The sequence below is a fragment of the Oncorhynchus gorbuscha genome, linkage group LG17 (genome assembly GCF_021184085.1).
Source record: "Oncorhynchus gorbuscha isolate QuinsamMale2020 ecotype Even-year linkage group LG17, OgorEven_v1.0, whole genome shotgun sequence".
NCBI lineage: Eukaryota > Metazoa > Chordata > Actinopteri > Salmoniformes > Salmonidae > Oncorhynchus > Oncorhynchus gorbuscha.
Genome location: NC_060189.1, coordinates 23,453,727 through 23,467,558, shown reverse-complemented (window position 1 = coordinate 23,467,558; position 13,832 = coordinate 23,453,727). Strand labels below are relative to the sequence as shown.

Here is a 13,832-nt window from a genome sequence, read left to right as displayed (position 1 = left end):
AAAAAGCTAAACTGTAGGTGTGTTGACTGTCATAAACATTTACATTTACATTTAAGTCATTTAGCAGACGCTCTTATCCAGAGCGACTTACAAATTGGTGCATTCACCTTATGACATCCAGTGGGACAGTCACTTAACAATAGTGCATCTAAAACTTAGGGGGGTGGGGTGAGAGGGATTACTTAACCTATCCTAGGTATTCCTTAAAGAGGTGGGGTTTCAGGTGTCTCCGGAAGGTGGTGATTGACTCCGCTGTCCTGGCGTCGTGAGGGAGTTTGTTCCACCATTGGGGGGCCAGGGCAGCGAACAGTTTTGACTGGGCTGAGCGGGAGCTGTACTTCCTCAGTGGTAGGGAGGCGAGCAGGCCAGAGGTGGATGAACGCAGTGCCCTTGTTTGGGTGTAGGGCCTGATCAGAGCCTGGAGGTACTGAGGTGCCGTTCCCCTCACAGCACCGTAGGCAAGCACCATGGTCTTGTAGCGGATGCGAGCTTCAACTGGAAGCCAGTGGAGAGAACGGAGGAGCGGGGTGACGTGAGAGAACTTGGGAAGGTTGAACACCAGACGGGCTGCGGCGTTCTGGATGAGTTGAAGGGGTTTAATGGCACAGGCAGGGAGCCCAGCCAACAGCGAGTTGCAGTAATCCAGACGGGAGATGACAAGTGCCTGGATTAGGACCTGCGCCGCTTCCTGTGTGAGGCAGGGTCGTACTCTGCGGATGTTGTAGAGCATGAACCTACAGGAACGGGCCACCGCCTTGATGTTAGTTGAGAACGACAGGGTGTTGTCCAGGATCACGCCAAGGTTCTTGGCGCTCTGGGAGGAGGACACAATGGAGTTGTCAACCGTGATGGCGAGATCATGGAACGGGCAGTCCTTCCCCGGGAGGAAGAGCAGCTCCGTCTTGCCGAGGTTCAGCTTGAGGTGGTGATCCGTCATCCACACTGATATGTCTGCCAGAGATGCGATTCGCCACCTGGTCATCAGAAGGGGGAAAGGAGAAGATTAATTGTGTGTCGTCTGCATAGCAATGATAAGAGAGACCATGTGAGGTTATGACAGAGCCAAGTGACTTGGTGTATAGCGAGAATAGGAGAGGGCCAAGAACAGAGCCCTGGGGGACACCAGTGGTGAGAGCGCGTGGTGAGGAGACAGATTCTCGCCACGCCACCTGGTAGGAGCGACCTGTCAGGTAGGACGCAATCCAAGCGTGGGCCGCGCCGGAGATGCCCAACTCGGAGAGGGTGGAGAGGAGGATCTGATGGTTCACAGTATCGAAGGCAGCCGATAGATCTAGAAGGATGAGAGCAGAGGAGAGAGAGTTAGCTTTAGCAGTGCGGAGCGCCTCCGTGATACAGAGGAGAGCAGTCTCAGTTGAATGACTAGTCTTGAAACCTGACTGATTTGGATCAAGAAGGTCATTCAGAGAGAGATAGCGGGAGAGCTGGCCAAGGACGGCACGTTCAAGAGTTTTGGAGAGAAAAGAAAGAAGGGATACTGGTCTGTAATTGTTGACATCGGAGGGATCGAGTGTAGGTTTTTTCAGAAGGGGTGCAACTCTCGCTCTCTTGAAGACGGAAGGGACGTAGCCAACGGTCAGGGATGAGTTGATGAGCGAGGTGAGGTAAGGGAGAAGGTCTCCGGAAATGGTCTGGAGAAGAGAGGAGGGGATAGGGTCAAGCGGGCAGGTTGTTGGGCGGCCGGCCGTCACAAGACGCAAGATTTCATCTGGAGAGAGAGGGGAGAAAGAGGTCAGAGCACAGGGTAGGGCAGTGTGAGCAGAACCAGCGGTGTCGTTTGACTTAGCAAACGAGGATCGGATGTCGTCGACCTTCTTTTCAAAATGGTTGACGAAGTCATCTGCAGAGAGGGAGGAGGGGGGAGGGGGCGGAGGATTCAGGAGGGAGGAGAAGGTGGCAAAGAGCTTCCTAGGGTTAGAGGCAGATGCTTGGAATTTAGCGTGGTAGAAAGTGGCTTTAGCAGCAGAGACAGAGGAGGAAAATGTAGAGAGGAGGGAGTGAAAGGATGCCAGGTCCGCAGGGAGGCGAGTTTTCCTCCATTTCCGCTCGGCTGCCCGGAGCCCTGTTCTGTGAGCTCGCAATGAGTCATCGAGCCACGGAGCGGGAGGGGAGGACCGAGCCGGCCTGGAGGATAGGGGACATAGAGAGTCAAGGGATGCAGAGAGGGAGGAGAGGAGGGTTGAGGAGGCAGAATCAGGAGATAGGTGGGAGAAGGTTTGAGCGGAGGGAAGAGATGATAGGATGGAAGAGGAGAGAGTAGCGGGGGAGAGAGAGCGAAGGTTGGGACGGCGCGATACCATCCGAGTAGGGGCAGTGTGGGAGGTGTTGGATGAGAGCGAGAGGGAAAAGGATACAAGGCAGTGGTCGGAGACTTGGAGGGGAGTTGCAATGAGGTTAGTGGAAGAACAGCATCTAGTAAAGATGAGGTCGAGCGTATTGCCTGCCTTGTGAGTAGGGGGGAAGGTGAGAGGGTGAGGTCAAAAGAGGAGAGGAGTGGAAAGAAGGAGGCAGAGAGGAAAGAGTCAAAGGTAGACGTGGGGAGGTTAAAGTCGCCCAGAACTGTGAGAGGTGAGCCGTCCTCAGGAAAGGAGCTTATCAAGGCATCAAGCTCATTGATGAACTCTCCGAGGAACCTGGAGGGCGATAAATGATAAGGATGTTAAGCTTGAAAGGGCTAGTAACTGTGACAGCATGGAATTCAAAGGAGGCGATAGACAGATGGGTAAGGGGAGAAAGAGAGAATGACCACTTGGGAGAGATGAGGATCCCGGTGCCACCACCCCGCTGACCAGACGCTATCGGGGTGTGCGAGAACACGTGGGCGGACGAAGAGAGAGCAGTAGGAGTAGCAGTGTTGTCTGTGGTGATCCATGTTTCCGTCAGGGCCAAGAAGTCGAGGGACTGGAGGGAGGCATGGGCTGAGATGAACTCTGCCTTGTTGACCGCAGATTGGCAGTTCCAGAGGCTACCGGAGACCTGGAACTCCACGTGGGTCGTGCGCGCTGGGACCACCAGAGTAGGGTGGCCGCGGCACTGGATTATGTGCTGTCTTGTTTGCTAAATGAACAAGTAATGAGGCAGTGGCATGGTGCATATAGCCATAGAAACACAGTGACATATACCTCAATGTGGTCATATTTGTGGCTTATTGGGGGTGTGGCTTTCAGTTAATTTTGGCCAACCATCCTATGAGAGTGAATGCCATTCCAGTTAATCTGAATGTCATTCCAGTGCACTGCTCTGAATTCTGAGGTTGTTTGCATTTTTAGGTAAAAAGACTAATGTCCCATTTGGAACAAGTAGAGAGAGTATATCTGCTCAATCTGATTGGGTGGGCCCAGGCCCACCTGTGCCTACGCTGCTGGACAGAAGACCCATCTGCTCCTCGGTAGAAGTACCCTGGCACCCCCATGGGCCCTACAGGATCATGGGAGTGTGCTCCTCGCCTATACCCTCCATTTACGTATGATTGCCATTGTTATTATACATTCATGACTGAATAAATGAGAGGGAACAGCTCTACCACTGACAAGCATAAAGGGATAGTCTTGTGTCATAATTTCATGGCTGTGGTTCCCAGTTGGCACAATGTAGCCTAGTTTGAGCATGTGCTATTTTTTAAAATACATTTTGCTGGACTAATTTCCTCTAAACCACTTTATCCTTGCATCCAACAAGATCAACCTACACATTCTATTGTGCCTGAAGCTGCTGCTTCTTCATCTCATAGAGGTTTTAACATTCAAATGTGGAATGTCTCCTCGCTATAAGCTATGCTTAATGAAGTGTTTCAATCTGCTATAATTAGCCACATGTCATTTTTTCAGATTATAATTAGTCACACTTGACACTAATTGGATGTTGCTCATGTGGACCAGTTTGACAATTTTGTATCAAGAGTATTCTCATTTGAGATTAGGCAAATTTAATTAGGGAGTCTTGTTGCCTTTGTTATAGAGAAGGATGTGGTGGGTGTACCTTAAGTGTTGCTCCTCCCACACTGTGTGTGTGTTAATTCCTGTATGCCTGAGAGGGAGATATAGGGTGAGAAGAAGAGGGAGAAGGGCCTCTACAAGCTACTGATAAAATGGAGAATAAATATTGAATACAAATATTGAGCCTGTGTGTGCACTGTGTGTTATCTTTAAAGATGACTCGGTGAACTGGCTATCTTGGCTATAGGGTCAACGTGTTCGATAGTGTCATACAAGACTTCCTATGCCATTACTCTGCGGTTGGCTTTGAGTGAGTCATGCTGTATGTCTATTGGTACTGCAGTGAGGTGTAGGCCTATCGTCTGGTTTTCCTCTAGCCCTCATCCTGGCTCTGTTGTGCTGATGTTTGTAATCAAGGGCCTGTTGTCAGATGCAGTCTCTCTCTAGACCCTCCCCTCTTTCTATGCTGCAGCTCTGGTTTCCTGTAAAGCTGACATGTACCTACAAAACCCAAGACATTTGCCTCAACAGATCTCAAAAGGCAGAAATTGGTGGAGGAAATGGTTATTCTGAAAAATATGTATTGTATTGCCCTTTTTCAGCCTGTTGGAAAATGTATGGCTATAGGAGTATCAAGGTCTAGACAACAACATTGTAACTCCAACACTGTAACTCCAGCCCTCATAGGCCCTAAACCATACTGAACAAAAATATAAATGCAACAATTTCAATGATTTTACTGAGTTATAGTTCATAAAAGGAAATGAGTAAATTGGAATAAATTCATTAGAGAGCCTTAGGACCATGCCTCAGGACTGCCTGGCCTGATGACTCCTTGCTGTCCCCAGTCCACCTGGTTGTGCTGCTGCTCCAGTTTCAACTGTTCTGCCTGCTGCTATGGAACACTGACCTGTTCACTGGACGTGCTACCTTGTCCCAGACCTGCTGTTTTCAACTCTCTAGACAGCAGGAGCGGTAGAGATACTCTGAATGATTGGCTATGAAAAGCCAACTGACATTTACTCCTAAGGTGCTGACCAGTTGCACCCTCTACAACCGCTGTAATTATTATTATTTTACCCTGCTGGTCATCTATGAAAATTTGAACATCTTGGCCATGTTTTGCTATAGTCTCCACCCGGCACAGCCAGAAGAGGACTGGCCACCCCTCATAGCCTGGTTCCTCTCTAAGTTTCTCCCTAGGTTCCGGCCTTTCTAGGGAGTTTTTCCTAGCCACAGTGGTTCTACACCTGCTTTGCTTTCTGTTTGGGGTTTTAGGCTGGGTTTCTGTACAGCACTTTGTGACATCAGCTGATGTAAGAAGGGCTTTATAAATACATTTGATTGATTGATTGATTAATCAATCCCTAATCTATGGATTTCACATGACTGGGCAGGGGCACAGCCATAGGTGGGCATAGGCCCTCCCACTGTGGAACCAGGCCCAGCCAATCAGAATGGGTTTTGACGTATATTTTTTTTGTGCTGTGATTTGATGCTTCACAAAAAGCCCTTAACCTTTCTATTCCCATAGCTTATACAGATTGTAAATTAAAGATAACATTTTTTACTAAAATAATGATATTATTGATCAATTTGAGTATGACTTTTCAAATCACCCAGTATTGCTATCTGCAGTGTTAGTTCTATGTAAATGTTGCAATTCTTCTGCCATTCCTGGAGCTGTGACCAAAAATGAGCTACGTATGGACGGTACCAAATTGAACGATCAAATGACTCCTCGCAGCAAAATCTGCAGAGCTGGGAAGATTGTATCCCCCCCCCCATATACTGTATATAACATTCTATTGGTTGCAATAATACATTTTTTTTTTAAATTAAGTTTTGAATCCTGCTTCGTTTTGCTTGTCAATTCATAAACCATGCGCCATGGAATCGGTACATCGCAAATCTCTTCCCAACTATTTTGCAATGTTTTGGTCCTTTAAATGAAATTTCTATATATTTTTATTTATCACAATTTTCTTTAACAATTTTTGGTCTTTAATGCAGGGCCGACAGACAAGTTCTTTACTTTTTCCCCCTTCCACTTGCCTATTCCTTTTTTTGTGGTAATGTTGCAATTAATTGGTGATCATTTTGGGTAGAGCAGACATTTCCATATGTCTGTGTTAGCTGCACGTGTGACATAACTCCACCAGTCCTGTTTATGATATCATTTACAAAAATGCTACCTTTTTAAAAGTTTTTTAAAAATACTTTTTAAAAAATCAATTAGTATATTTGAGTTTAACCACAATATTTGCTGTATTATTTGTTCTGTCTTTTGAGGTGGATTAAACTGAAATTGCAACCAACTTTCTAAGGCTTGTTTAAAAAATACCAATATTTTGGAAATTATTTCGTTTTCAGAAAACCGAAAGTGAGCAGTTGTAATCTGAATATAGGGAAAAAGGCCATTCTTGAACATGGGGTGATACATTCTTACTAATTTACAAGATAACTATTTCTGATTTTTAAGTATAACTTTTGTATGACTGATGCCTTTAGTGAGTAATTTAAGAATTTCTGCCCTCTGAATTCATACTCGTTTCATACTCGCCTTTTTAGTTTTGTCTGGCTTGCCATTCCAAAAAAAATTGAATATTTTTTTTGTTCATATAATTTAAAACGTGTGTCACTAGGTGTAGGCAAAACCATAAGCAAATAGGTAAACTGTGATATGACTAAAGATCAGGGGGATTTTTCCACGAATAGACAGGTATTTTTCTTTCCATGGTAGCAAGATCTAATCTATTTTTGCTAACTTTCTATAAAAATGTATTGGAGTGAGAACATTTCTTTCTTTCGGGATATGTATACTGAGTATGTTCACATCCCCGTCAGACCAATTTATTGGTAAACTACATGATAATGTAAAAGTAGCATTTTTCAGTGATCCAATGCGTAATATAGTACACTTATCATAATTTGGTTTTAATCCAGAGAGGTTAGCCAAAGTATGTAGATCCTTTATGAGGTTGTGGAGGGATGCTAATTGTGTTTTTAAAAGAACATGAATCATCAGTGTACAATGACACCATTGTTTTTAAGCCACAGATTTCTAATCCCTTAATATTATTGTTGGATCTAATTTTAACAGCTAACATTTCGATGGCAATAATAAATAGATATGCCGATAGTGGACAACCTTGTTGTACTCCTCTTGACAGTCTGAAACTTTCTGAGATGTAGCCATTATTTACAATTTTACACCTAGGGTTATCATACATAACCCAAAATCGCAATATTCTAGGCATTGTATATATAAACTCCAGTTGTACTTTATCAAAAATCTTTTCAAAATCAGCTATGAAAACTAGGCCTGGTTTCCCCGATACTTCATAGTATTCTATTGTTTCCAGTACTTGTCTTATATTATCTCCAAGGTATTATCCATGTAAAAAAATGGTCTGATTAGGATGGATAATATCTGACAATACCTTATTAATTCTATGCGCCAAGCATTTAGCTAGAATTTTTGCATCATAACACTGACGTGTAAGAGGCCTCCAATTGTTTAAATGGACTGGATCTTTAAATATACACTTGGATTCTGTTTCAGTGATAATGAAATCAGACCTTCTTGTTGTGATTATATAGGAGTGGTTAAAACATGCTAATAATGGTCCTCTGAGTATATCAAAAAACAGTTTGGTATATTTCCACTGGTATGCCATCCAGCCCTGGAGTTTTCACACACTTAAAGGCTTTAATTGCATCAAAACATTCCTCCTCTGTAATTTGGCCTTCAGAGTCTTTCCGTACAGATATTAATTTTACATTATTAATAGGAAAGAAATCCATACAATTAGCTTCGTTTAGTGGAGATGGAGGAGACTGAAACAAAAACATTCTTAAAGTACTTCCTCTTTCAAAATATAATTCTGTGAATCTTGTGTGACTCCATCATTTGTAACAAGTTTCAATAAAAAAAATTGGTAGCATTTCTATGTTGAAGACTGAAAATAATTGGGACTAACACATGTTTACATGTTGTTTTATATTTTTGCTCAGTATAAAACTCTAGGGGTTCCTCAAATGTAGTGTAAAAATAAATGGAATTAATGTTCTGAATTAGGCTTCTGCAGATCACTTGGCTTGCCTGGCCTCATGGAAATTGAGTTATCATTCTCTATTATGCAAAATGTGTGTTCACCTAATGCTCAAACTAAGGGCTGGGCACAGACATGCGACGCCCAGACTGTTGACAGGAGCACACTGATCGAGGAGGCCCCAGCAGCCACAATATTATTTTGTTGTTGTTTCCCCCTCACTCACATCTGTTAGATGATGTGTGCTTTTGAGCTAGGCTTTCCCTTACTGTAGCTAAGTCACAACAGTGTCTGTGTCTGGTTAGCTCTGCTATGTAGTTTTACCGTTGGAACAACCTTCCAACCACTTCAATGTCACACAAAGGTGCTAAATAACGGAGAGTGGGGGAAAAAACGTATGTGAGTATGAGCGGCGCCTCTCTCACCTCTTGTGCTCTCAGACGCTGAGGCTCGTCACTCATGATGAGTGTTGGAGATGTCTCTCACCTAGGCTGCTGCATCTGCTGCTCAGGGCCAGTGCACTAGTAGGATGAAAGACACGCAGCAGCCTTTGAGACAGACAGTTGACACCTCATAACAGAGGGAGCTTTTAACATGACTTTCGCGGCTTGTTTGTTTTCTATCCTCCTGGATGTTTTTGGTCAGACGCTGAAGCTCGACTGAAGTGATCTAGGTACAGCATTCAGATTCACATGACATGATGGTAGTTTAAGGCCTAACTGTTCTTTAAATATGTTAGTAGCCTAATGACTGTATTGTTCAACAGTTACATGTGTTGTAGCTGTTTATGGCATACAATCCTGAAACATGATTGAGGTGCTATGACATATTAGTCATTTCTGGTCCCAGGAACGTGGTGCTTTAGTTTGGGCAGGCATAATAGTCATCATTATTATCAGTAGTCTTGAGGTTTATTTGAAATTGAATAAACTCTGTCACTCACTGCTCAATCACCTTTTCAGATGGATTATTTTATATTAAACCCTCAATCGAGCGCTTACCAGTTGGCCACTCTGCATATGCATAAACCCCAGTTTGTGATTTGTTCCTGTGAAAATTCCTGTGCTGCTCAGAGGCTAGTTTTAGAACCTTTAGAAATGTCATTGCTCTATGAAATTTCCACAAGGCAAAGAATAAAATTGTCATTATTATCTAGCCTACTACTCACTGTCTTTGTTGGTTTATAACACGAGGAAGGAAAACAATGCAGCCTGCTAGTTACCGTGCTATCCTTTCTGATGGTTTGTCTTTAACCTCTCTCTCTGAGCTTCATTCTCTCCGTCTCTCTCGTGCTCTCCCCTTTCTCTCCCTTCTTTCTCTCTCTTTTCCCTCTTATTGCCTTGTGTACCTGGAACTGTTTACTCTTCACAACCACACTGACATGCAGCCTCATTCCAAGAATCCTCAAACACTGGGCTTTGTCTTACCGCAGTGCCTTCCTCTATGTGAGGGAAAACATTCCAAGCATGTCTGTTTATCTGTTGGAAGTTGTCTAATCAGAGAGTCAGGGAGAAAGAGAGGATAGATTTGTAGGACAAGGAGGAGAGAGAGAAAGCGGATTTGGCCTTCTTTGCCCGGCCCAAGCGTGCCAATGCCTCCTCTTCTCAAAGACCTCCGTATCTCTAATTGAGGCTGGGAGAGCTACGATTATAGCGCCTCATTAAGTGTGTCTTTTCAAAATGGCTGCTTGTGCGTTTTGTAATCGAGAACATGTGGTGAAAATGTATTATGGGTAAGCTATACCAGTGGCGGGCCCAGCTAGGTAGAACTTTACACAGGCATATGTTGTTGCCTTTTGTGTAAGATTCAGCATTTATCCTCATCTTTGATGTAGTCAAATTAAAACCTGTCTGTGTGCTAGCGGCTCTGCTGAGATTAATTAAGCAGACTAATTACCATATGAGCTGTGTGGCAGGGACTGAAGGTTTGAATGTGAAATATCCTCCTTTCACAGCAAATATTAACATTGATACCCTAAGGGGCTGCCAAACTATCACCGGCATTGGAAAAAATCTCCACAAACTATAAGATCATTGAGATAATGTTAGCAGTAGTAGTGTCTGTAAATCTTTATATGTTAGACATGAGACTCTTTGAACATATTCTATATTGTGATACCCTCGCCCAGCACATCATCTTCCTCATTAATTCATCACCCTAAATAGAAACCAAGGCTCACTACTGTGTAGAATCAGTCATGTGATTCAGTCATGTCCCAGCGACCCAGAGGTCATGATCAAATCAACTGTATTTATAAAGCCCATTTTACATCCACCCATATCAAAGTGCTTATACAGAAACTCAGCCTAAACCCCCAAACAGCAAGCAATACAGATGTTGAAGCACAGTGGCTAGGGAAAAACTCCCTACAAAGGTAGGAGCCTAGGAAGAAACCTAGAGAGGAAGCAGGATTTGAGGGGTGGCCAGTCCTCTTCTGGCTGTGCCGGGTGGAGATTATGAGAGTATATGGCTGTTAAGGCCAGATTTTTCTTCCAGATGATGAAAGGAAAGGCCAGCGATCATCAACTAGAATCAGCGGATGGTCAGTGGGTCGGAACATAATTACAAATCATTTGTAGACTGCGAATTGACCGCAAGAAGCCCAAAAATATATAATATTTATCTAAAACATAATGATTTCAAACCTCACTTGGAGCTGATTTTCTGGTGTTTTACAGTCTTGAAATGAATGAATGAAAGTGCAAACAATATATATCAGAACTTGATGGGCCAATTTGGGCTACGGGCCACCAGTTGGGGAACCCTGGGCTAGGCTATATGAATGTCACGCCAGTCTCCGCAAAGAGCAATGTAAGCATCACACAGACATCACACAGACAACATTCATCTTAGTCACGTTGTTTGTCCATGGTAGAGCCACTCCAATCAGCGGTTGAAGATCCTGGGAATAGTGTTTGTTTGATTATTTGATTGACCCTGGTGATTAACATGATTTAAAAGCTAACTCTAATCATCATTGCATTTCTGCTGGTCGCTAGGGAACGGCCCATGACCCGCCATCCCTGATTGTATGCCGACAGAGCAGTACAGAGGATGAAGAGGTGAAAATATGCTTCCAGAATGTAGCCAATACCAACCCTATAATGTTTTACATGGTGTATAATCTGTCAGATCAGGAAAACCTTTATTGATTTATTTTATTGAACCTTTATTTAACTAGGCAAGTCATTTAAGAACAAATTCTTATTTACAATGACGGCCTATACAAACTCATCTTATAGTTTTGTTTGGGGCTGGGTTTAGGTCTACAAGATCTACATGGCTTAATGTACAGTATATTACATTTACATTTAAGTCATTTAGCAGACGCTCTTATCCAGAGCGACTTACAAATTGGTGCATTCACCTTATGACATCCAGTGGAATATGACAGTCAAATGGAAACTTCTCTTCCCCTGAAGAACATACGGTCTGTAGGGATATTTCTAGTGGTCCATGGTGGTCAGTGAGTCATGGCTGAAATGAATTGTCTGGTTAGCCACTAATCTGGTATTTTGGCCTATTTCAGTGTCTATAACAGCCACATAACCAAATGCATGTCTGTGCCAACCACATGTGGTGTTGACCTCTGTCTGAATTGTCTCCCTGCTGCAGGTTGGGTGACCAGTTCTACAAAGAGGCCATTGAGCAGTGCCGCAGCTACAATGCCCGCCTGTGTGCCGAGCGCAGCGTGCGCCTGCCCTTCCTGGACTCCCAGACCGGTGTGGCACAGAACAACTGCTACATCTGGATGGAGCGCCACCATCGCAGCCCTGGTGGGTAGAGAAGCACTACTCTGTTGGTTGGGAGTTATGATGGCTGGCTCTGTGGTTTACTAAAGGACAATTCCACTCCAACAGTGTTGCTGAGACTCAGATTTTTCACTTTGAAATGTATGTCAAATAAAAACAATGATTGCGGTTTATGCTGTCATTCTCTTACCAAACTTTGCATCTGCACTGTTATTCAAGTAAATGCGTTTTTGTTAAATGTTCAGTTGAAATTGTTCAAAGTAGTCATTTTGCATACTACAGTTGAATGGTTTGTTTAACTTTGCAATCATTGGTTTTTGTTTGACATACATTTTTTTAAAGGGAACAATTGGAGTCTCGGCATCACTCTTTAAAATGGAATTGCCTTAAAACTATCATTCAGTTGACGTTTAGTGGGTAATGTCATCTGTCTAAATATGTCCCTCTGGCCACTACAGCTACACACGTGTCTAATATAATGATATCCAATAGTGTTCATGTTCCCTCCAGGGAGAACTATTCATAGTCAGGAAAGTATTCAGACCCCTTTACTTTTTCCACATTGTTACGTTACAGCCTTATTCTGAAATTGATTAAATAGTTTTTTTTGTTCATCAATCTACACACAATAACCCATAATGACGAAGCAAAAACAGGTTTGTAGAAATGTTTTCAAATGTATAAAAAATCTAAACTGAAATATCACTTTTCCATAAGTATTCAGACCCTTTACTAGGTTGAAGCACCTACTAGGTTGAAGCGATTACAGCCTCAAGTCTTCTTGGGTATGACGCTACAAGCTTGGCACACCTGTATTTAGGGAGTTTCTCCCATTCTTCTCTGCATATTCTTTCAAGCTCTGTCAGATTTGATGGTGAGCGTTGCTGCTTAACTGTTTTCAGGTCTCTCCAGATATGTTTGATTGGGTTCAAATCCGGGCTCTGGCTGGGCCACTCAAGGACATTCAGAGACTTGTCCCGAAGCCACTCCTGCATTGTCTAGGCTGTGTGCTTAGGGTTGTTGTCCTGTTGGAAGGTGAACCTCCGCCCCAGTCTGAGTTCCTGAGCGCTCTGGAGAAGGTTTTCATCAAGGATCTCTCTGTACTATGCTCTGTTCATCTTTCCATTGATCCTGACTAGTCTCCCAGTCCCTGCCGCTCAAAAACGTCCCCACAGCATAATGCTGCCACCACCATGCTTCACTGTAGGGATTGTGCCAGGTTTCCTCCAGACGTGACTCTTGGCATTCAGGCCAATGATCATGATCTGAGAGTCCTTTAGGTGCCTTTTGGCTCCAAGCTGGCTGTCATGTGCCTTTTACTGAGGAGTGTCTTCCGTTTAGCCTCTACCATAAACGCCTGATTGGTGGAGTGCTGCAGAGATGGTTGTCCTTCTGGAAGGTTCTCCCATCTACCCCAGAGGAAGTCAGGGGCTCTGTCAGTGTCACCATCAGGTTATTGGTCACCTCTCTGACCAAGGCCCTTCTCCCCTGATTGCCCAGTTTGCTGGGCGGCCAGCTAGCTCTTGGAAGAGTATTGGTGGTTCCAAACTTCTTCCATTGAAGAATGATGGAGGCCACTGTGTTCTTGGGGACCTTCAATGCTGCAGATATTTTTTGGTAGCCTTCGCCAGATCTGTTCCTCAACACAATCCTGTCTTGAAGTTTTAAAGACAATTCCTTAGACCTCATGTCTTGGTTTTTGCTCTGACATGCACTGTCAACTGTTAGACCTTATATAGACAGGTGCCTTTCCAAATCATATCCAATCAATTTAATTTACGACAGGTGGACTCCAATCAAGTTGTATAAACATCTCAAGGACGATCAATTTCGTGTCTCATAGCAAAGGGTCTGAATACTTACAGTACCAGTCAAAAGTTTGGACACGCCTACTCATTCAAGGATTTTTCTTCAAGGGTTTTTCTTATTTTTTTTTTTTACAATTTTCTACATCGTAGAATAATAGTGAAGACAAAACAATGAAATAACACATATGGAATCATGTTGTAACCAAAAAAGTGTAAAACAAATCAAAATATATTTTAGAATTTAGATTCTTCCACGTAGCCACC

At 43.5% G+C, this 13,832-nt stretch overlaps 1 protein-coding gene across 3 annotated transcripts in view; it reads left to right on the top strand.

The window, feature by feature from the left end:
• The window catches only part of LOC124001319 (zinc finger protein DPF3-like), a 44,235-nt gene that overhangs the window by 1,683 nt on the left and 28,720 nt on the right, over positions 1-13,832 (top strand). For 2 of the 3 annotated variants that reach the window (XM_046308023.1, XM_046308020.1), the window contains exon 2: positions 11,624-11,784. In XM_046308023.1, coding sequence (XP_046163979.1) covers positions 11,624-11,784 — 161 coding nt within the window. Of the gene's footprint in view, positions 1-11,007; positions 11,071-11,623; positions 11,785-13,832 lie in introns of all 3 variants that reach the window. The other variant, XM_046308021.1, reaches the window with a different exon arrangement.